At 44.4% G+C, this 23,776-nt stretch overlaps 1 protein-coding gene across 2 annotated transcripts; it reads right to left on the reverse strand.

The window, feature by feature from the left end:
* Positions 1-1,401: 1,401 nt before the first annotated feature.
* Positions 1,402-23,167, reverse strand: LSM12 (LSM12 homolog). Of its 2 annotated transcripts, XM_004432543.3 has the most exons (5): positions 22,995-23,159; positions 21,051-21,184; positions 5,387-5,496; positions 3,858-3,984; positions 1,402-3,072 (listed from the first exon to the last, which is right to left on the reverse strand). In XM_004432543.3, exons 1-5 carry the CDS (start codon positions 23,116-23,118, stop codon positions 2,980-2,982), a joined length of 588 nt encoding a protein of 195 aa, XP_004432600.1. In that variant the 5' UTR covers positions 23,119-23,159; the 3' UTR covers positions 1,402-2,979. The 2 variants fall into 2 exon arrangements, with proteins under 2 accessions (XP_004432600.1, XP_087297377.1); XM_087441251.1 differs by lacking the exon at positions 21,051-21,184 and having other exon boundaries at positions 23,035-23,167.
* Positions 23,168-23,776: the final 609 nt, after the last annotated feature.

The following is a 23,776-nucleotide window of genomic DNA, read 5'->3' on the forward strand; positions in this document are numbered from 1 at the left end:
AATGAGTAGTTTTCAAATTATAATCAAAGAAATTCCTCAGGGACTCCAGAGAAGAGATGGGGGTGATATTTGTGAGAGACGGTGGGCAGGGCTCACCTCCACCCTTGCCCAAATGTTTTACATATTAGTCTCACTTAAAATGCCATCTAAACAAAGACTTCTAAAACAAAGGTGGAGCCTCTACAAATCACCTAATCCAATCTCATCTCTAGATTTAACCATCCCAGGACCCAGCTAACATTTATATTAACATTTACAGAATGTCTTCTAAGTATCAGGCATTTTAAATATCTTATTTAACCCTTCACACCAATTCCAAGAGATGGGTTCCTTGTTTACAGTTGTGGAAACTAAGGATTGAACATGTGAAATGACTTAGCACAGTCACGAAGTGAGAAAATGCAGGTGTCAGATTAGAACCCATCTATTTATGTCTCCAAAGCCCTTGTTCTTTCTTCTACACCTCACTGCCTGTCTTTCCCACCATATTAACTCCACCCCTTGAACTGCTTAAAGTTCCTCCACATTATTTCTTTTTTTTTTTTTTTGTGAGGAAGACCAGCCCTGAGCTAACATCCGATGTCAATCCTCCTCTTTTTGCTGAGGAAGACTGGCTCTGGGCTAACATCCATGCCCATCTTCCTCTACTTTATATGGGACGCCGCCTCAGCATGGCTTGACAAGCGGTGAGTCAGTGTGCGCCCGGGATCCAAACCTGCGAACCCCGGGCCACCGAAGCGGAGCGCACGCACTTAACCGCTGCACCAGAGGGCGGGCACCCCCCCCCACATCATTTCATAAACTAAAACTAAAGAGTCAAAAGTGCTTCCTACTAGAAACAGTTGGTACCGTCTCCCATTCACATACCTAGAGACAAATGGGAAGTGACGATGCGGGACATGTGACACAGAGCTTCTTCCCGGGCTTACTATTTCCCACTAGTCACCTTCACTCCTTTAATTGCATTTCTTAGGTTTTCTAGTTCTTGCAAGGTCTCTCCTCTTCTCCCTCTTTTACCTTCTCCAGAATTTTATATTTCCATGCAGACTAAATCAAAGGCTTGGTACTTTAAATCAGGTTCTGGTCAATGGCAGGTGGATGTGAAAGTTTACTTCCCAGTCTTCTCTCATTTTACCTCCACACAGTTCTGTAACAAATGGTCTCATGTATGTACCCAACCCCTTTACTCCTCTACTCCACTTACACAAAACTCCGAACCCTGGATCCCCTTTTTAAACTACACACTTTGCACTGTATTTCTGGATGAGTTCTCGGGGGTAGAAGGAGAGAGGGTAAAGAGTAGGAAGCAGAGATCTAAAGAGAAAGGTCAAACCAAACACACATACCCTCAGACCCCCTCCCTCTGGGGCCTCTAAAGCACGCACAAACCCAAGACATGAGTGATGGTTAAAAAAATTTGGGTTTTATTGTTTTTGCTAAACAATACTAAAAAAAAATTTCATTTTGAAGGCAGGGCTTGAATTATTTAATTTCGATCCATTTATTTAATTAAAAAAAAAAGGAAGGGGAAAGAGATCATGGCCAAAAAAATAGTAGTTAACCCCCATCCCACCCCCAAAGCTCTAGCCAGTTACATGAGCATCACCCACATCCCACTCAGTGCCTGATATTCAGATAGTGGCACACTCTGCCCCAGTGGACCATCCTGAAGGCACAGGGGCAACAGGTGCCAGTTTTAGCTCTCAGCAGGTTAGTCAAAACAGACAAACTGGTGGGCTACAAGTCCAGAAATTCTTTCCAGGTTTTCTGCCCATCGGCTGAGCACATACAAACTGTCATAAGCTTGTAATATTTACGGGGGTAGGGAAGGGCATGAGTAGGAGGTTGGCAAGAGTAGAGAAACTATAGGTCACCCAAGCTTTCTCCTGGGCTAGTGGCTCTGGATACAGACTTAAAGAGAAGTTGGGGTAGGTGGACTCCAGGTTTCTTACGGAAGAAAATCATCCCTCAAGGAGCTGAGATGTGCCATGCAAAATACTTCTTCCTGCAGAGGGCACAAGAGAAAGGGCAGCTGATTCTCCCATCTAGGAGACAGAGTGTTGAGGAGGTTCTTCTAGTACCATGAAGTAAGACAAAAGGCAGAAGGAGAATCCTGAGGTTTTAGCCAAATGTGAGACTGGTACACACACAGTTAAAGACTAAAAAGCCATCAGGAACCCTCAAAACGGAATCTCATCTGCATACACTGGCTCTACAAAGTGCTGTAGGAGATTCTTGCTGTGAACTAAGTCAAGTTAGTTGCCTGGCTATGGGTGGTGGAGTGGGCAATATATTTTTATTTTCAGAGGGATGAGGTGGGAAGAGTGGCCATGATCTAGTAAAAAGAGACCTGCAAGAAGCAGAAAATATTTAGAGAACATTTTAATATATATTTTCATATATATATTTAAAGTTAAGAAAAATAAAACTAATTCAAGCCATGCCCTGTGCAAAAAAAGAAACAAAAAAAAAGGAAAAGAAAAAAAAAAAGAAAAATTTAAAGTGAGACTTCTGTCTGCTGCTCTAGTCTCAACTTAAGTATCACAGTCAGCTTGTTACTTTTATTTTGGAAAAGAAGATGTAAAAGTTTCTTTCAATCACTCAGAAGGCAAGTGTAGCCACTTATAAAAACAGATGGCAGGGACAGACTAGGAAAGTAAAGTCAGAGGTGAAAGGGCAGAGCAGGAAAGGAATTTTGAAAAATAAAATTAACAAGGTGACTGTTCCAGAGGGGGGCTGTGAAAAGGACATGGTGGACCGAAGTCTGTTAGTCAAGTAATGATTCAACTTTTAAATTATTCTCTTGTTCTTTTTTGTCGGGTGTTTTGTTTGTTCAAGTCTAAGATTTGGAAATGCTGACCCTTTGTTAACAAGAGCCAACAGGAAATATAGGATCCCTTCCCTCCCCCGGCCTGCCTCCGCTGAAGCCACCATCGCCTCCTTGGCTGGATGCTGGAAGAGTCCTCCGTGTGTGTGGACTCAGGATGACAGGGCAGCCTCCTTCTGTGGTTGCTGGGCTTGTGAACGCTGCAGTATCTTTTGGCTTTCCACGTCTCTAAAATGTTTTTCAACCTGAAAGAGACCAGTCAGCCTAGGTCAGAAGAGGAGATGGGCACACAAGGCCTCCCAAACAGTTCATTCCAGGCTTCGACAGCCCCATCCCAATTGTCCAGCTCGTGGACCCTTGTTGTCTGTTGGCCTTCCCAGCCACAAGATAGGTGGGAGCCTCTTGTTTCAGTCACATTTTTTGCAGCTTCAGCTAAGATTGGCTAAAAGAAGGTAAATCTATAAACTAAACCAGAATATGAAAAGAGATTATTATGACTCAAACTCTCTCCCCCTGTTCACACAAGTGCAGAATAAAAAGCTGCTGGGAAATTACAATCTTAAACTTTTTACATCCACGATCTTGGTCTCTCAATGCTCAGTTTGTTTCTACAAATGCTGCAACTCAATCTAGAAAGTCAGATAACATACACAGGGTCCGAGACACCCAAGGCAACTGATTTATACCAACCAGCCCTTCCTGAGAAGAACCCAGCCTGGGATGAGAAGAACTGCTCAGGCCCAATACCATGGAATGGTCTGACTAATTCCAAAAAGCCACACCTCAGAGGACATGGGGTTGACCACTCGCTTTATTCTACACTGCCCAGTGGTTCCACCCCCATAGAAGTATCTAAGCCACAGCTGCAGAGCACCACAGTGCAGGGAGGCAGGGTGGTTAGGCAGGGCTGCTCACAGGCTGGCTGTGTCAGAGGAAGCAAGGATTGCAGCACAATATCCTGCCCTGATGCTGGAGGGGTGAAGGCCAAGGAATCATCCTTTCCCTGAAGTTTCATGGCTCCTTTACTTACTATTTTGCGTACATGGCTCAGTGCACTCCCCTCTTTGCCTTTACAGTTTTCCACTTGATATGGGGGTGTAATAACAACTTCTTCCATGACTACGATGTTTTTTTCTTGCCATTTACAGTCTTTAATGCTGGAAGGAGACAAGAGCAGGTCAAAGTTACCACTGGTGGGTATCCCACACCTCCTGCCTGATGAATAAACAACTCCAGAAAGCTGATCCCAAGTTCCCAGTTCACCACTCAGCCAACAACTAGATGCCTACAGCCCACAGGAAGGAGTAGCCAAGAAACATTTCCTGGGCACCACCGGCTAGGAAAAGCAATGAAACTGATGCATATTTATTTCGAGGAGGGCCCAGAAGAATTACTCTGAAGCATTACGGACCTGGAAAACCACAGAAAACTTGATGGCAGCCTCAGAAGTCCAAACCAAAGTTGAGTTACAAATAAACAGCTAGGCTCAGGCCACTAGATTCAACTTAAGTAGCAGCCTAGGGCAGAGGTTGGCAAACTTTGCTATAAAGGGTCAGACAGCAAATATTTTAGGCTTTGCAGGCCATACAATCTGTCATTACTACTGAACTTTGCCACTGTACCATAAAAGCAGCCACAGATGATATGCAAACAAATGAGGAGATTTGGCCCACCGGCTATAGTTTGCCAACCACTGGCCTAGGGGGAAACAGTACCTTTACAAAGACAAAAGAACAAACTCCCCATCTTATTGTGATCTGTACTCTGGCCCCACCACCCAAAATGGAAGCTGCTCCTCAAACTGGCCTCTCTCAATTATCAGACAGCTGGGCACTTGCCAGACCGGGAAAAGCCATTCCAGTTCACACTTGGGGAACCCCAGAGCAGCTGATGTTACTAAGAGAATTCCTTCACATACCTGTAAATGTTCAGATACTCACACCAGGGCCTCAAACAGCTCTGATGCCAGCTGCCATCTGTGCACCAGACCCAGGTGGTTAAATAGGGTAACAGAAGGCAGCCGGGGGGGGGGGGGGTGTCAAATGCTTCAGATTTCAGCAGCTAGGGAAGCTAGTGGAGAGTCAAATGACTTCTGCTGTGACAAAATGTCTTTTAGGAGGTTGTAATAAGGTGGCCTTCTGCTCTAACTCCCTATGTTCACCCTAATGTACAACTGAGAAAAGTGAGACAGATATAACTTTCCCTTAATAAAACTGCATCAGCTTTTAGAGAAAGGTACAAGATCAAAATAATAACAGAGAAAGAAATCACTAGTTCTAAATTATGGAATACTAGGCCTAGAGGGACCCTTAGGGATAATCTAACCCAAAAGGAAGTTCTACAGACGAAGAAATTAAAGCTCAGAGAGGACAATTTGTCCACGATTAAACCATTCTTCTGTACGGAAAGGCGACAAGCACCCGCATCTCTGCATGCCGAGGTACTACCAACACACTACCCAGCTTCCCTGATGACTTTCAGAAACACAACCACCACCAAGCAGCACAGCCAGGCAGCATCACCCCCCATACAAGGGCCTCCTATGCTCCCCCAACTCACGTCTTGTGTATGGTCTGGAAGAGCTGCTGGCCCTCTAGGGAGACACCAGCGCTGATTGCATAGGCCTGGCTCAGCTTCTCCTCCTTCTCTGTCCGTGCTTTGCTGGCAAGCTAGGGTGGGGGAGAGGAAAGAGACTCAGAAAAGCATTCACCTTCATTCTTCCCAACAGTCAGGACCTAAGTTGAGGAAAGGAAGCTGGGAAAGACTGGTTTGGGTAGATTCAGTTTTCTCAGAGATCAAAAGTGAAACAAACAAAAACACATACAATATACCTGAATAGTTACTGCTATTCCTGGCAAACATTCCTTCCTTTCAATACTTATTGAGGGCCTACCACATGCCAGACATTCAGTGTGCTAAGTTAGAGATACAGCACTGAAGCGGGGGGGAGACAGACAACAAAAACATAAACAAGGTAACTTCTAGGAAGAAAACAGAGCAGGGCAACAGTATACAGGTACAGAGTGTAACGGGGGAGGTAACTGAGGGGAAGTGATGCTCAGAGATAAAAGGTAATGCATACATTTCTATGAAAGGAGAGAATTAAGAATTTTTATCAGGCACCGGCCCCGTGGCTTAGTGGTTAAGTGCACACGCTCCGCTGCTGGTGGCCCGGGTTTGGATCCCGGGGGCGCACCGATGCACCACTTGTCCGGCCATGCTGAGGCGGCGTCCCACATACAGCAACTAGAAGGATGTGCAACTATGACATACAACAATCTGCTGGGGCTTTGGGGAGAAAAAGGGAAAAAAAGGAGGAGGATTGGCAAGAGACATTAGCTCAGGGCCGGTCTTCCTCAGCTAAAAGAGGAGGATTGGCCTGGATATTAGCTCAGGGCTGATCTTCCTCAGAAAAAAAAAAAAAAGAAGAAGAATTTTTATCAGCTACTGTGCTAGAGCCTCAGGTTTAGAAATTAATGTCTACCACACCTTCATACACCAGAATTTGCGGTTCTAAAGACTGCCCTTCTAGTACCATTATCTGTGCTCGTATAGGAAGCCAAGACTCAAATAAACCTAACCACGGATACTGTCCACCTTCAACTTGAGCTGTAGCTATCCTGCTCTTTGCAAAAAGGAATGGTCTGCATTCTACCTCATGTCTGTTCTTTAACTGCCCTCTAGTGGAACAATCACAAACTGATAAAAAAAAAAACTCCAGTAAAATCTAGTAGCCTACTAAAATTATCTAGTAAATCCCCCCCAACAGAGGTGGATACCCTGTTAATCCCTACTGCCTTTTTTTTTTTTTTTTGTGAGGAAGATCAGCCCTGAGCTAACATCCGTGCTAATCCTCCTCTTTTTGCTGAGGAAGACCGGCCCTGAGCTAACATCTATTGCCAATCCTTCTCCTTTTTTTTGCCCCCTTTTTCTCCCCAAAGCCCCAGTAGATAGTTGTATGTTATAGTTGCACATCCTTCTAGTTGCTGTATGTGGGACGCGGCCTCAGCATGGCCTGACAAGCGGTGGGTTGGTGCCCGCCCGGGATCCGAACCCGGGCCGCCAGTAGCAGAGCACGCGCACCCAACCACTAAGCCACGGGGCCGGCCCCCCTACTGCCCTTCTAATACGTTTCTGGTCCCCACCCCACACTATTGGCTGCTAGAGACTCCAGAAGTACAAATTTGAGTGTAAGACAAAACAAGTATGCTGGACAAGATGGTTAAAAAAAAAAGGGCAGATAACGCATCTGAAAGTCAAACAAATGATGGGGAGATTTTCAGAACCATGAACACGAACAGCTTAGTATATACTGATGCTGCAGCATACCAAAGACATATGCACAAACACACACATGAGAACACACAATTTGTCCTCAAACACCAGCTCCTTAAATACAAAGAAAGATCATACCTCCAGCACATTCCCAAAGTACCTAGATGCTTGGAATTCTTAAACATCTATATTCTGCTTTAACAGTGACCCTTCAAACCATAAACCAAATCTAGTTCTACAGGGGGAAACGTAAGCAAAGGGTCTAATTATTGGTAAAATGAAGCACTTTCTTAAGGCATGGGTTTGACTATGAAGGAGAAAAGGAGGCCTTCGATTGGGTTATGGGGAACTGGGGAGTTTCATCCCTGCCTCTGGTTTCAAAGACTGTCAGAGGGAGGAGAGCATGTGAGCATAAAAGAGCTAGCTCATACACACGGTCATTTCAGTCTTCCTAGGCGAAAAAGGGAAGAAAGGCCAAAACTCTGCAGCGATTTGAAGCCAGAGCTCCTGCTGAAACAAGGTCCCCAGGACATGGAGAGAGACAGATTCAGCAGCAGTAAATAAATAATCTTTCAAGCCCGGTCCTGCCACTCTGGCCTCACCACGCTACAACTTTCCATAGAAAAAAATGCACAGGGCCGAGTGCATTCCCCAGAGCACTGGCAATCCCACCTGCAGCAAGACAGCCTCGTGGCTTGAAAGCACTCAGTTTCTGTGGAAAGAGAACTGCTGGTGCTGTATTTTAAGCAGCAACAAGCAAAGCTTACTCAGTCACCAAGAAAACCCTGGTAACAAGGAGTTTCCTTGAGTCTCACTTTCCAAACAACCCTGTAGAAAATCTGAAGCCTCCAGGGAAAGAAGGGAAAACTGCAGGGCAAAGGAGCTCCCTTGGATTAACCAAGCTCCTGCAGAGCTTCTGGGAAGCAGCTAGTGGTCAGGCAGATGTTTACCCCATGAGCAGGGAGGAGAGCCTCACTTTAAGGTCTTTTTAAAAATGTTTATCCCTGAAGACCAAAAACATCTCCCAATGTTGGGTCAGACAACGCTGCTTCTATAAAGCTTGTGTTGACTAGATAGTTTGGGTTTTCAGAGTAAAATATCCTTGTCACCTACATAGTAGGTTAAAAACATAACATCAACCCATTTACTAAGAGAGGAGTTGGCTCAGGGAAACCAGGCATCTACAAAGAATGCTTAAGAACGGACTGACAAATTAAGCAAGAAGAGGGGGGAAAAAGGCTGGGAGAGGAGACACTTTCGAATTTTGGCCAGAGGCGAAATAAAATGGATATAAATCTCAGCCAGAAGTGATTAGTTTAGACAGCCTGAGTAACAGCAACACAATGGTCACCAAACAACGATTTCATAATTTTATTTATTTATTTTTCCCCCAAAGCCCCAGTAGATAGTTGTATGTCATAGCTGCACATCCTTCTAGTTGCTGTACGTGGGACGCGGCCTCAGCATGGCCAGAGAAGCGGTGCATCGGTGCACACCCGGGATCCGAACCCGGGCCGCCAGCAGCGGAGCGAGCGCACTTAACTGCTAAGCCACGGGGCTGGCCCTGAACAATGATTTCAAACTAAACCCCTAAACCCCCCAAATACCAATTGCACAATCTCTTCTAAAGCTCTGAAAGCAAAGGAGAATGGACTAGATGATTCTCCATTTCAACTCACAGTGCAAACAGATCCCAACTGCTAAATGATATAAGGGAGAGCCTTTGAAAAGTCAGCAGAAATCAGTGTAAGCTGGCTGTATTTCAATTAGCCTCAAAATCCTCAACTACTCTGCCTATACTTGCAATTGTGCTTTGCGGGTCTGGACCCACTGCAAACCCTGAAACCTCCAACTGTCAGTTTACGGATTGTATTTTCAAGGCAATCTGAAAAGTGCTTAAATCTGATAATTCAGCTACAGAGATCTGCTTTCACCAGGAAGTTGTACAAAGGGGGTAAATTTCTCCCACAAAGGACCTCGTCAATTAGGCATGAGGAAGATTACCCTCACAAAAAGGATCTGTAAGTGTTTCTATAATTTTATTTATTTATTTTTCCCCCAAAGCCCCAGTAGATAGTTGTATGTCATAGCTGCACATCTTTCTAGTTGCTGTATGTGGGACGCGGCCTCAGCATGGCCGGAGAAGCGGTGCGTCGGTGCGCGCCCGGGATCCGAACCCGGGCCACCAGCAGCAGAGCGCGCACACTTAACCGCTAAGCCATGGGGCCAGCCCTATAAGTGTTTCTTCTCAAAACTGGAGGCGAGAGGGGAAGGGAGATTACTTTGCTCTTTTTAGGCACGTTCCTGAAAACTCATGAAAAATGTGGATAAGCCTCCTTTTGTAAAGCAAGTGACTATCACTCCACTCTCAAGTTAGCTGTTACACAGATCTAAATTTCCCCACATCTAATCATATCTATAAACGGTCCAGTTATTACAAGTCACTAAGTTTATGGTTATTGTCAAACCACCAGAGGGAACCAATAAAAGCTGCCTTCAGTAAAGAAGGTGCAGGGTGTGTCTTTTAGGCTTGGGAGGGTCATCAGGATTGCAATTTTTTAAATTTAATGACTATCACCATATACTACATCTATTTTCAATGCAAACATGCTAGCTGCTGGCCTCTCTTCCAATCAAAACTGAAGCACTAACTGCTTAGAATCTCAAAGAATATTAAAGACACCAACTTTAAGAACACGCTGGGTTCAGGCAAACCAAGAATCACAAACTTACAAATATTTGTTACTAATGTGCACGTGGCTTAACTGAAATGACTGCACAAGACAACCTGTGCTTACCTGCCTCTCCTTTTATTTTATATGATTCCCAGTGAAAACAGTTATTTCTTGCCTACTAACCAGTACTTCCTCCTGTGGCCATTTTATATATAGAACCTTGATGTGGACACTGGAGAAAAGTGCATGAACTTGATACCAAAGCACATCAATATTAAAAGGCTTCTAGTCATGCCTGCTGCTGGGTAACCCTTGAGTGAGGGAATTAATGAACACCAATAGCATGTATCTCTGCCTGTACTCAGTGACATGGAGAAGCAGCAGCAGCCACAACAACAACAAAATCCAAGCAATATGCACGTCATCTTGTTAGTCAGTCACCAGCTGGGCCATCTTTCTTCCACACACCCAGACCACAAATGCACAGGTGCTATGGGGAATCCAGAGGGATTCCTACTGCAAGTATTTAACAGGCTGTGACAGCTGATACAACAAGGGAAGCAGAGTCCAGAGAAGAACCTGCTGGATGTGACCTACTGACTCCCATGAGCCACTCTCAGTTTGTCCTCTCTGTGTATTCGGGCCTTCCAAGCAGCTGCCTTCACAGAGGGGTTAGGAGGCACCACAGCTGCTGCCCCGGAACGGCTGGTGCTGCCTGCAAGGCCCAATGGAGGCTGAGCGATGGCAAACCAGAGCAGCCAAGAACAACTGTCATCCTAAGAGCCCATGCCTGCTCCTGTTGTTTCAATTCTGCGGCACATTCTTGGAAAGCCCTCATTCTTAGCTAGCAACAAGCAGGCTCTCAAAATGATTTCTTCCAACTATCAATATCCCCAAGTCTTCCTGTTCCCTAGCTGAAAGCTCCTGTTTGAAAGTTTCTAATAAAATACTATACTTTACAATGTTGGATAGTTGGGAACTGAAAAAATAAGAGTACCCTACTTGAAGTCGTGTCCTAGAATACATAATAATGAATCAAGACACTGAATTAAACAGGGGAAGGGTAGAGCCAAAGAGGCCTGACAGTGAACCTAAAATTCTAAGAGCTAACTCGTTGACTGAGAGCTTACCCCATGCCAGGCACCAAGCTAACACTTTACACGTATTAAACATTTAATCCACACAACGATCCTACGAAGTAGGAACTAAAATTACTCCTACTTTAATAGATGGAGAAACTAAGGCACAGCTGTTAAGAAACTTGCCCAAGTTCACCAAGCCACAAGCAGGAGAGTCTGGATTTGAACTCAGACAGGCTGACTCCAGAGTTTGTGTTCTTAACCCTACACTCAAACAGTTCCAACTAAGAAACAAGTCTAGGGGCCGGCCCTGTGGCTTAGCAGTTAAGTGCGCGCGCTCCGCTGCTGGCGGCCTGGGTTCGGATCCCGGCCGTGCACTGACGCACCGCTTCTCCAGCCATGCTGAGGCCGTGTCCCACATACAACTAGAAGGATGTGCAGCTATGACATACAACTATCTACTGGGGCTTTGGGGGGAAAAAAATAAATAAATACAATTAAAAAAAAATAAAAAAATAAATTATTGTTGGAAATATAGTTATAAATTTGAATGCAAAAGAAAATATTTTATAAAAAAGAAAATACTTTAAGACTAAGCTGCCACATTCTCTTTTCATCAATGAATTCTGGATTTCCATCAATGTCCCTCTCTAGTACAGAACACAACTGTCTGCCTTTTAGTGAGGGGCTCTCTTTTCTGAAAAGGGTCCCAGTCTCACCCTAAACTTCAAGGACATCCTTTATTTCTTTTGTTAAAGGTAGTTCACAGGAAGGCTTTTATGAGAACAGATCCTGTGTAAGAAAGCAATTCAGGCCAAGAAGGATAGGTATTCCCTGGACCATCATTTTCTGACGTGCGAAGTCTAGAGAAGGTAAGTCAAGGAAGTCTCCTGCACTTGAATGTTAAGATATGTTGAGTGCTGGGGCCGGCCCCGTGGCATAGTGGTTAAGTGCGCATGCTCCGCTGCTGGCAGCCTGGGTTCGGATCCCAGGCGCGCACCGACACACCGCTTGTCAGGCCATGCTGTGGTGGCGTCCTACATAAAGTGGAGGAAGATGGACATGGATATTAGCTCAGGGCCAGTCTTCCTCAGCAAAAAGAGGAGGATTGGCATGGATGTTAGCTCAGGGCTGATCTTCCTCACACACACAAAAAAAGATATGTTGAGTGCTTTCAGCTATGACGAAAAACACCCTGCAAATCCAGGGGCCATAGTGCCGCCTCAGTCTCTAGGCTTCGACACAATACTTGTTAAACCATCATCTTGCTGCCGTGCAATAGAGGCCAGCCCCAAGTCAGTGTGTACAGTCAGTACACACTATCAGCAAAGTTTTGTCTCTTAGCTGGTTTAAAACAAAAACTAGCTGTCAGCAAAGTCAATAGTTTTTGCTAGTTATTTGTAATTATGTCACCATACATTATTCATAGCTACAACAGACAACTAAACCTCCTGGACACCAACAGAGTAATTTCCTAGTCCTGAGACCCTGAAACCATTACTGCTGCGGAACCTCCACATGGCTCTGCCAGAGAGAAAACTGGCTGGGATGTAAACTGAAATTCGACCTCAACAACCTATGTCCGAGAGTGTACACTCAAATTAGCCATCTCACACACGGCCGTGAGGATCAAAGGAGATAAGGTAGGTGAAAGCACTGGGGGAGTTGTAAGGCACTGTACAAATATGAACTGTTAACATTACTACTATTGGGGCCGGCCCGGTGGTGCAAGTGGTTAAGTGCGCGCACTCTGCTGCGGCGGCTTGGGGTTCGCCGGTTTGGATCCCAGGCGTGCACCGATGCACTGCTTGTCGAGCCATGCCGTGGCAGCGTCCCATATAACGTGGAGGAAGATGGGCATGGATGTTAGCCCAGGGCCAATCTTCCTCAGCAAAAAAAAAAGAAAAAAAAATTATTACTATTATTATAATATCATTATTATTAGCACAAAGAAGGTGGCTTGTGCCACCTTATAGATGCCAGAAGGTACTCTCTCCCTTCTGGCATCTATAAGAGCTGCTGGAGGCTTAAGTCCTAAACAGAGTATCCTCCAAAATATAACTGGAATAATAAGTTAAAAAAATGCCTTTAATTTTTTGTGCCAAAATGGGGCCCCCAGTTATGGAATAAAAAGTTGATTTTAGGGTGCTTGCCCTGTGGCGTAGCAGTTAAGTGCACGCGCTCCACTGCTGGCAGCCCCGGTTAGGATCCCGGGCACGCAGTGATGCACCACTTGTCCGGCCATGCCGTGGCGGCATTCCATATAAAGTGGACGAAGATGGGCACAGATGTTAGCCCAGGGCCAGTCTTCCTCAGCAAAAAGAGGAGGATTGGCAGATGTTAGCGCAGGGCTGAACTTCCTGACAAAAAAATAAAGTTGATTTCATTCAGTGATAGTGAAAGAGCCATGTGCTGTTGTTTCCTGGGCTCTGAAAAGAGCAGAGAAAGCAAAGTAAAACAGAAGAGCCATCTCCTTATCCCCAAAAAAGACTCCAGCTCAAACCCCTGCCTACCACTCACTCGCTGCACAAACCTAAGAAAGAAGCATAACCTCTCCTGAGCCTCAGTCCATTCGTCTGGGGCCCATCTTGAAGGGTTACTGTTGGAGTCTATGTAAAGCCCCTAACACCAATATTGGCACTTAACTAGTCCTTTTCCTCCCTTCTGAGAACTAACAACTTCCAGTTTGGTTCACTGACAGAACAGCAGAAATTTCTAAATTGCAGAGATGGACAAATTGAGCACCTTGCAAATCAGCTTGATTCCATTTGACTTCCCTCCTGTTATCTAATTAATTACCATTTATTCTTCAAGACCCTACTCCATTGTTACATCTGAAAAGCCAACCCTAAAATGTTCACTCTCTAGGCCAAGGGTTGGCAAGCTACAGCTTGTGTGCCAAATTCAGCCAACCACCTATTTTAGTTAAGTTTTATTGAAACGACCATGCCCATTTGTTTATATATCATCTATGGCTGCTTCTGCTACAAAGGCAAAGTTGAGTAGTTGTGACAGAGAATGTATAGCCCACAAAGCCTAAAATATTTACTGTCAGGCCCTTTACAGAACAAGCTGGCTGCCCCTTGTTCCATGCTATCCTAGTACCTTGCTTACACCTCCATTAACACTGAACCTGCCATATCCTTATCACTAAGTTAAATGCTACTGTCCCTCACCACTCCCAACAAACACGAGATTCTCGAAGGGAAAGGCATTGTCTTAATCATCCTGACACTGCCAGCACCTGGAAGGGAGAGGGAGAAAGAGGGGAGGTGGATAAAAGGAAAAGAAACCTTGACAATTAGAGGTTCATAGAACAGTTCCCAGAGGATACCTGACCAAAACACGGTCACACAATTCATTAGCAGCCCAGCTGTAAAAAGAACCCAGTTTTTCAAACTCCTTGCATTCTACACACTATACTGTTAGCTTTTGGCATAGTGTGTAGATCCTTTAATTTTCTTGTTCAGGTACAATTTGCTTCACTTTCCACGGTAGTTTCTGGTATTTACCTAAGCTAGTCTCAAAATTCCAATGCTAGAACTTGACTGCACCACTTGTTTTTTTCCCAGGAAAATTAAACCAGTTAGAGTGTCCCTTTCTTAACACTGGAAGAGATACCACCACTGACCCACGAGTAAAGTCCTTATTTTGAATCATCTGTGTCAAAGAGGTAGAATGCAAAGGTGGCTGCAAAAACACACCTAAGGCACAACTCTGCCAGAGTCACTTGGGCTCAGTAATTTGTCTTTTCAGGTAGACAGCAATTCTCCCCACACCCCCATGATGTCAAGAAAGCCCACGTCAGAACCAAACCCTAGACCTCATGAAGGCCCCAATGAGTCAGCTGGTTGCCATGCACTATAGCCTGAACTGAGCCATGAACCCTAGCCTGGAGCACTGCACCCCCCACTATGGCTCTGTCAGGCTGACTTCAAAGTTTGAATGCCACTGAATGTGACCTCCTTCAAAAGCCTAGTGATTTTAAAATGGTAGTCAGTCACTCTACCTCTCTGATTTCATCTGACACCACTCACTACTTAACATGCCCCCTGTCACTCAGCGGTGATGGGCTCTTCCTCTTCACCCCCAACTTGCATCTTCATGACACTTCTGTGAGGAAAGAGCTGTCTGCTCATAGCCAGATGCAAAACTTACTGGTGGACTAACCTGGGACTTTGACCTTGACAACATATTCCAATCAAGTGAGCCAATAGGTTATATACAGCTTCTAGAAGCCAGAAACATTTTATCTCACAAAAAAAAAAAGTCTTGCTTTCTCTAGACAAGTAGTTATTTCCCTTCCCACATTTACACATAATATGAACACCCTCTACCTCCTACCAATATACACATACATATACACCCTAAACTTAGGGTGGCCAAGTTATGATTCTACTTGGTGGTAATTCCACACCTCAACACATTACAGTCAAGGGCCTGGCTAACAGCATAGGTCCATGAACACAGGCCATAACGCAGAAACTATCAACTACCCCAGGAATTTAATCATACTTGAGGATTAACCCTCAAAGCACCAGAATGTCATAAGGTTATGCTAAATCTTCGCTTTGAAACTGGTAGAACTCAAAACCAAAAACAAGTCAATTCTTCCCTCAGTGTAACATCGTATCTAAAGGTAAGCACTGATGGCAGTTACTTTTAAAAGCGAACTTTGTGACTCTTCCATTTTCTCAGCCTTACCAGGCCCTTCCACCCCCTGACCAATCTCCAAATACCATTTTTATCCATAGGCAGCCAACTCATTCTTCATTACCAGGGACTGCTGATAAACTCTTTGAATCTCTTCTTTCTGGTTCCATGTGATCACTCACTGCTTGTTAGTAAGGAATAAATGGATAAAAGAGGCCGACAAACCAGTCAGTGGCTTGGCAAGAGAGGTGGACACCTTATCTGTGGATTTCAATTTTCTATGCTTTGTCCCTTTTCCTGCCTCCTCCCACAGAAAAAAAATATCTCCTCCAGAAAGTCTTCTTCAACTCAGCAAAGTGATAAGATGACTTACCTCTCATTCAATGCACTCGCATTTAACTAAGCAAATGAATACATACACTTGCGTTGGCCGTGTCAACGACTTCTTTTTTTGTTTGTTTTTTGTGAGGAAGATCGGCCCTGAGCTAACATCTGCCATTCCTCCTTTTGCTGAGGAAGACTGGCCGTGGGCTAACATCCATGCCCATCTTCCTCCACTTTATATGGGAGGCTGCCACAGCATGGCTTGCCAAGCAGTGCGTCAATGCGCGCCTGGAATCCGAACTGGCGAACCCTGGGCCACCGCAGCGGAGCGCGAGCGCTTAACCACTTGCACCACCTGGCCGGCCACTCAATGAGTTCTTTCCTAAGAGTCTCAGAGGTTGAAAAGCACAGCCTCGGGCCGGCCCCGTGGCTTAGCAGTTAAGTGGTTAAGTGTGCGCGCTCCGCTACTGGCGGCCCAAGTTCGGATCCCAGGTGCGCACCAACGCACCACTTGTCCGGCCATGCTGAGGCGGCGTCCCATATACAGCAACTAGAAGGATATGCAACTATGACATACAACTATCTACTGGGGCTCTGGGGGAAAAAAAAGGAGGAGGATTGGCAATAGATGTTAGCTCAGAGCCGGTCTTCCTCAGCAAAAAGAGGAGGATTAGCACAAATGTTAGCTCAGGGCTGATCTTCCTCACAAAAAAAAAAAAAAAAAAGAAAGAAAAGCACAGTCTCCTAGGTTCTGTGACTGCTCACCCTAACCTCCAACACTCAGGCAAGTGTCCACTTAACTATGCCACCTGATAACACTGCCCTGGAAATCCAAGTTAATTCTGGTCACCAACAAGAGGTCTCTTAAAAACATCATTTAATGATAAGATATTATATATTAATAGTATCCAATACAATTTTGACTCTCCCCAATCTTGGGTTGCCAAGTTCCAATAAGTGAATGAACGTCAGCTCCAATGCTAGGAAGGACTGACATAGTAATAGTAGTGTCAACGTTCTTGGCTGCTTTCCCTTTGTCAGACTCCCCCCACCCCTCTTCTTGCCCCTATCCCATAATTCAAGGAACACCAGTTGGCTACACGTAGATAATGAAGGAGAACAGAACTAACATCTGCCAACTCTAGTCAACTTGACCTAATCCTCATAACAATTCCATGAGATAGGTACTAACGTTATCCCATTTTTACAGCAAGGAAACTGATGCTTAGTAAGGTTAAGAGGCAGAGAAGTGATTTTAAAGACTTATCTGCTTGGGTCCTATATTCTTTCTACTACACCACACGGCTCCTGACCACATAACACAGACATTTCTCTTTACTTAGAAACATTACTTAGGATCATAGCTATTTGGGTATTCATTTCATTTCACCAAACTACTCTATAAGCTCCTTGGGCTAAGCACATAGTAGCAGAAAAGACACAGGACTCTGCCATCAGAATATCATACCTGTGCCAGCCCAGTGGTGTAGTGGTTAAGTTTGGCATGTTTGGTGGCCTGGTTCAGATCCTGGGCATGGACCTACACTGCTTGTCAGCCATGCTATGGTGGCAACCCACATACAAAATAGCGGAAGACTGGCATAGATGTTAACTCAGGGCTAATATTCCTCAAGCAAAAAAAAGAGGAAGATTGGCAACAGATGTTAGCTCGGGGCAAATCTTCCTCAGGAGGGAAAAAAAAAAAAGGTCTGAGTTCAAATCTCAGCTCTATCACTTACCAGTTGTATGATCTTAAGCTAGTGACTCATCTTCTCTGAGCCTCAGTTTACTCTTCTGTAAGATGGTGATGGTACCCACACCATAAGAACTGTTGTTAGGATTAAATGAGATGTCTACCAATTGCTACTTCAGAGGGTGGCACTTAAAAATATTAGTTCCCACACTATCAGCCATATAACCTAGAACAAGTCACTTAAACTGATAAGCCTGTTTTATCATTAAACTAAAAATAAAATATATTCTAAAGATCACACAGAATGATTCTGAGGATGAAATGAGATGTGTCAAAGCTCTTTGTAAACTGTAAAGCACTAGAAAAATGTAAGGTATGGTCCTCAACAGAGCTTACCACAATGCCTTGCACAAAATAAGATTTTCAGTAAATGTTTGCTAAATGCTACATAAAAAAACCTTGTTAATGTTGACATGTCCCAAATCATCTCCCGAGAGTACTACTAACCCTTGGGCAATCTTTATCCCCAGAGAACAAGATGTGGAGTCAATTCAAAGGAACTTGTTAAGAAATACCATACTTCACCCTATCATGCAGACCCTAGGGCTCTCATCCTCAAGCAATATTTAAGCCTTCCTCATGACAGAGTAAACTAATAAGCCACATGGTAAATAACCTGAAGCTCAATTATGATTGGCTTTGGTGTGCTTCTGTACTTTTATTTAAATGTTTCTGTGTTGTAGTCAGGAAATTCAGAACACTTCAACAGGGTACAATGTTACTGTGGAGAAGTTAAAATGATATTCAAAACTTCCACCTTCTGCAACCCCACCGTCCTCTTCCAAGCTTCCTCTTACATCCCACTGCTGTAGATAGACAGAGGATTTCTTAGCCTGCAGTAAACTGTCAATTGAAAGCAAAAGAGGCTCATCTCCAAGAATTGCTAGTTCATACTCTCTCTAGTTGGGCTGGAATTAAGTATTTCCTTTAAAAGGCCTTCTCTTCCATTTCCTGGTGGGTTGGAGTAAACAAATATCCAGTTTATATCAACAGGTTTAATTAAACAGAGCACTTACTATGTCAGCAAGATGAGCCAACATGTGACAGTATCTTCCACTGGAAGTGGAGTACACAAGTAGTGCTCCCCTAGTCTGCGAGCATCAACAGTTTTCTTCTAGGGGTCTCGGAACACTTCAGTTCCCTTCTAATATGCTTAAACAATCCCCTATCTTTAAAAAAACCAAGTCCATGCACTTAAATGAGATGAACTTTTCATGTCATTCAAGGAACATGTAAACAGCTGCCCAGATTGGCTGTTTTCAGTAATAACCCAAGAGGCTCTTCTAACTCTAAATGAATCCAAGGAGGAATCACAAAGCATCCTCAAAGGTTGGTTTCAAAGGAAAAGCCAATATAGCTTACTCATAAACATCTTTACAAATGGAAAAATGAATAAATGAAATCCAAAGATACCCCTCCCACCTAACTTTAGTTTTTAGTTTCTGTCTCCTCTTCCCAGCAAACCTTTTTCAAGACTTGGCAAGCAGGCCACAAAGTAAGAAAAATAAAGATTTCTGGTATTCCCCAACCTATTATTTCCCGCTGCTTTCTTGAAAGAGTGGGTAAACAATTCGTTTACAATAATGCTAGTAAACAACTAAAACTGACCAGCAGAAAGCAAAATCCTAAAGGCAAAGTTAATCCACGAACTAAACAACCAAGAACTATTTCTATCTGAGGTCAACTGTAAGAGAATTGCTTCTGAACAGGTCCCACTTAACAGTCCCACCCATACACTCCAAGCCCTCTCAGATAAATGGCGGCACTTGGTCACAAGAGGAGAAACTCAGTATCTCTTCAATTTGAGAAAACCATCCCTTTTTCAGATAATCTTTCCTCTACTACTCACGAAAGGTGCAGTTAATTAGTGACAGACTTCTGACACCCTCTAAATACCAAAGGATAACTTACAGCCTATTTTTCTCCTCAATAAACTATTTCACTTGAATCTTTTAAAATCTCTTCAGCTAACAGATGATCACCCAAAGATCTCCTATACTGTAGTATGAGGTATCTGACTAAGCCAGAGTTTCAAAAATCTATAGGTTTCTAAGAATGGGAGGTACTGTATGCAACAGCCTTTAATATGAAACCCAAGACCCTTGCGAACCTGTCCTCAGCCATCACTAGAAAACATGTGGCATTTCCCTGGAATCTGGAAAGAAGGCAGCTCTAGATCTGAACTAACTACATTCTGCTAGCCTCAGTTACCCTCTATTGTTTCAGCTGCCTGAGTGTTTCCTTGCTTTGCTGACTTGTAGCGAACACACCACATTCCCAAGAAAGGCAAGGGAATATACATTATTTCAAGACTCCTCTAGAGGGAAAAACTTCCACCTCACTAATTCAAGAGACTTAAGGAAAGCAACTGCTACTGAAATCAAAGGCCTAACTTATTCATTCAACAAATATTTATTTGTGCAAGCCTCTTTACATTCAGTGATGAAGAAAACAGGTATGGTTCCCATCCTCACAGAACACAGTCTGGTGAGATAGAAAAGTAAACAAATGATATACAATTATAATTACAAAAAGGCTATGAATAGGGTAAACTTAGGTCCCAGTTTGCCCGGGACACACACATCTATAGATCTATACTAGTCCCAGTATAAAACAAAAGCAGCCCCTTTACTCTCAAAAATGTCTCGGGGTTGGACTATAAATGATATGTCATCTTAGCTCTTAAGGATATGGTACTATAAGAGCGAATAATGGGGGCAAATTACTTTAGCCTGGGTAATCAGAGAAGATTTCTTGGAAGAGGTGCCATTTAACTAAGTCCTGATGAATAAGGCTCCAGTCATTCTGGAAAGAAGAGTGTTTCAAGTACAGGGGACAGCAAAGGCTACAACAGGGCTTGGGGTATTATTTTTACTGATCAACATGAACTCTGGCTGAAGTGAAGAATCAATACAGCGATTTGGGGGATCCCAGATATCAATTTGTACGTTCAAGATTAAAATATCCTAAACCTCTAATTTTGTTAGACCTCAAAATTCAAACATGAAGACAAAAATGAAGCTCCAAGGCAGTGCTTTTCATATTTTTGTAGGTCATGAATTTCTCTGAGAATCTGAAAAATACTCCATATCTTCACCCAGGAAACACACATACACAATTTCAGGAGGTTCACAGGCAACACCCCTACCCAACCCCACCAACAACATAAGTTCACACGTGGACTCCAGATTAAAAAAAAAAAAAAAAAAGTGCCCTCTTTGACAAAGGACAAAAGTGAGCTCTCAACTCGGGGCATTAAGATGTGTCTTAAAATCTTCTGAAAACATCCAGGAATAAAGAGAAAAACTAAACTGATATATTTCTTAAAAAGATATCAGAACAAGCAATTATAAGTCAATGAAAAAATGAAAACCAAACAATGGACAATGTCTGTATCACCAAGAGTCAATGAGACTCAATTTTCCCACCATTTTGGAGAGCCAGAACTGCCCTCAAGTCCTTACCTTACTAACATTGAGTGAAGCTAGGGGAGGAGGGGTTTCTGTTCGGTCATTAATTATTTCCACTTCTGAAACATACTGTAAGTTTATGAGCAAGATGTCTGCATGGTTGGGCTTTCCACTGGAAGAGGGACATTCTGGTGAGAAAATAAAGTTAAGGAAATAGGGGCAAGCAGAGTACCAACACATCCCAAAAGGGGCATGGAAAACACAATTCACACAAGGCTTGTGTAAAAGGTGTGCCACGAGCAAGAGGGGGGAGCCTCACGAGAATCACAGCTCTCCTCAGGAAATCTCTGCCTATCACCTTCCTCCCGCTCAACCTCATAACCAAAAGATCTCAACCTTTTCAAAGCCAAATACAATCCAAAATTGGAAGCCTCAAAAGGGTTTCTGTCACTTTCTCTCTACCAGTGTTATGGAGAGGAATAATGCAGTTTCAATACCAGGTGTATACTGCTTGTCTTGAACCTAATGAACCACAAATGACAGGCACTTTCTGTTCTTGCCATAATACTCCCTACATCTATAGAGTGCTCTTTTCACTTTTTTAGATTTGAGATTTCCCATTTTGCAGAGGGGAAAACTACAGTACTGGAAAGGAAACTCACTCAAGGTGACCCAGCTAGTGAACCCATTTATTCATTCATTCACTCACTCATTCTCCAACCATTTATCAAGAGCATACTGTATGCCAATGAAAAATAGAGTTAATTCCTCATTCCAAAACCCTTCCAACTAAACTACTAATGTAAAGGGTCTTATTTGGTCCAGGTATGAATTCCTGCATTAAAAAAAAAGCAAAAAAAAAAGTAAATGTTCTTGCTGTAATTAGCTTCAGAGAACATCCTCCTAATAAGCTAGAAATCTACTAATGGTTAAATGAATTAAAATACTTGCCACTCAAATGCAGCAGACTCAGTAGGAAACTTCCTTTTGAAAGAAGCCATAAAGGATTACGCCTCAAAAAAAAAAAAAAAAATCCAAATAAACCCACCTGTGGCTCAAATAAAAGGGGAAGGGGTGGCACATTTATTACAACCAGGAAGTATTTTGTTTCCAAGATTGAGTTTCCTGGAGTAATTCAGAAATCACTTCCACCCCAAAGAAGCAGGCCACCTTTTCCATTCTGCTTAACACTGCCAATTTCAAAAGGGTAGGCTACTACCATGGAAAAGTCAGAATTCCATGTGCTGAGCTGAGCAAGAGAAGATAACTTACTCTTTCACCTGTAACCCACACATCCCTTCACACGCCTCTGAAAAACATGGTCCTTTCCCTGGACCAGGTTTCCAATGCAAACATCCCGAAAACAGCAATTTTCAAACGACTGAGAAACCTAAAATTCAGCACTCCCCGCCCCCAACGGCACCACGCATACACACGCACCAGCAAAACAAGCCCCTATCCCCAGTTCAGATACAAACTCTGTCCTGCAGTTACACTCCCCCAAAACAGGCAAGGCCCATTTGCTCACCACCCCGCCGCCCTCCCTTGGACCAAATCCCCTCCTAAACTCCACACCCTTGCCCTACTAGCAGTTCCTTACTCTACACACCCCCTCCCCACATGATTTTATCCGCCCCCCTTCCATCCAGGCTCCAGTCCACCAGCCCCCTCCGACGACCACCCCCTCTTCTCATCACTGTGTTCCCTCTCATATCGTTCCCCCCGAAAAGCCATCCGCGTGTCAAGCACCCCTCCACCCATCGACCCTCGCTCGGGGCCCAGCTCCCACAAGGGGTGGGAGACAGGGTCCCCAAAGCAGACCGACGGACCCGTGCGAGGGGGAGGGGAGCTCACATCCGTGCGCATGCGCTCGGGGTGCCGCGGTAGCCAGTCGCCCCTAGGCCCGGAGAGGGCCCCAGCCGCCGCCGTCGTCCCCCACCCCGCCACCACCACACATACACGCTGGCCCGGCCTCGGGCTCCGCGCAAGGAAGGATACTTAAAGCCAGCATTTTGGACTGGTAGTCGAAGGCTACCACCTCGCCCTGCAGCCGCTGCTCCTGGCACGTCCGGCACGACACCTGGCTCCCAACGCTGAAGTACTCGCCCGGAGGAGCCGCCATCTTGGGAGAGCAGCCGCGGCCGGCGGCGGCGGCAGCAGCGGGCGAAAGCCGGGCCCCCAGTGAGCGCCGCGCCGCGACGCACGGGGCGTGCTGTCGTCACACGCCAGGGCGTGGCCTGGTGCTGGGTGGGGCGGGAGCCTAGGTAGAAGAGGAAATAAAGGAGAATCTGGATAATTATGTTTGTGCAGCTGCGCCCGCTTGGTAAAGTGCTTGCAGGGTCCATTTTAGAAGTTAAGGATAAATGACCTACGTGGAATGAAAAGGGAAAGGAGGAAGGAGCTGCAGTCTCCATTATGTGCACACCTTGACGCAAGAGTTTAATGAATGAACTCTATATTTTACATACGAGGAATCCGAGGCCCAGAGGACTTAACGAAACTTGCTCAAAATGATTATACCTAGTTACAAAGTGGTAGTGGAAAGAACATTGGCTATAGAATTAGCTAAACCGGATTCGGAATCCCAGGTCTGCCACTTACTATGACCTGGAGCAAATTACTAAACCTGAACCTTTTGTATATCATTTATTGAGCATCCAACAACGCTTTGAGGTAAGAATCAATATCTTCATTTTACAGGTTAAGAAACTAAGTCTTAGAGAGACTAAACTTGTCCAGGGTCGCACAGCTAGCAAGGATTCAATCTACCTTTTTCCAAA

The sequence above is a fragment of the Ceratotherium simum genome, chromosome 16 (genome assembly GCF_057802395.1).
Source record: "Ceratotherium simum simum isolate JZ-2026a chromosome 16, ASM5780239v1, whole genome shotgun sequence".
In the NCBI taxonomy this organism is placed as follows: Eukaryota; Metazoa; Chordata; class Mammalia; order Perissodactyla; family Rhinocerotidae; genus Ceratotherium; species Ceratotherium simum.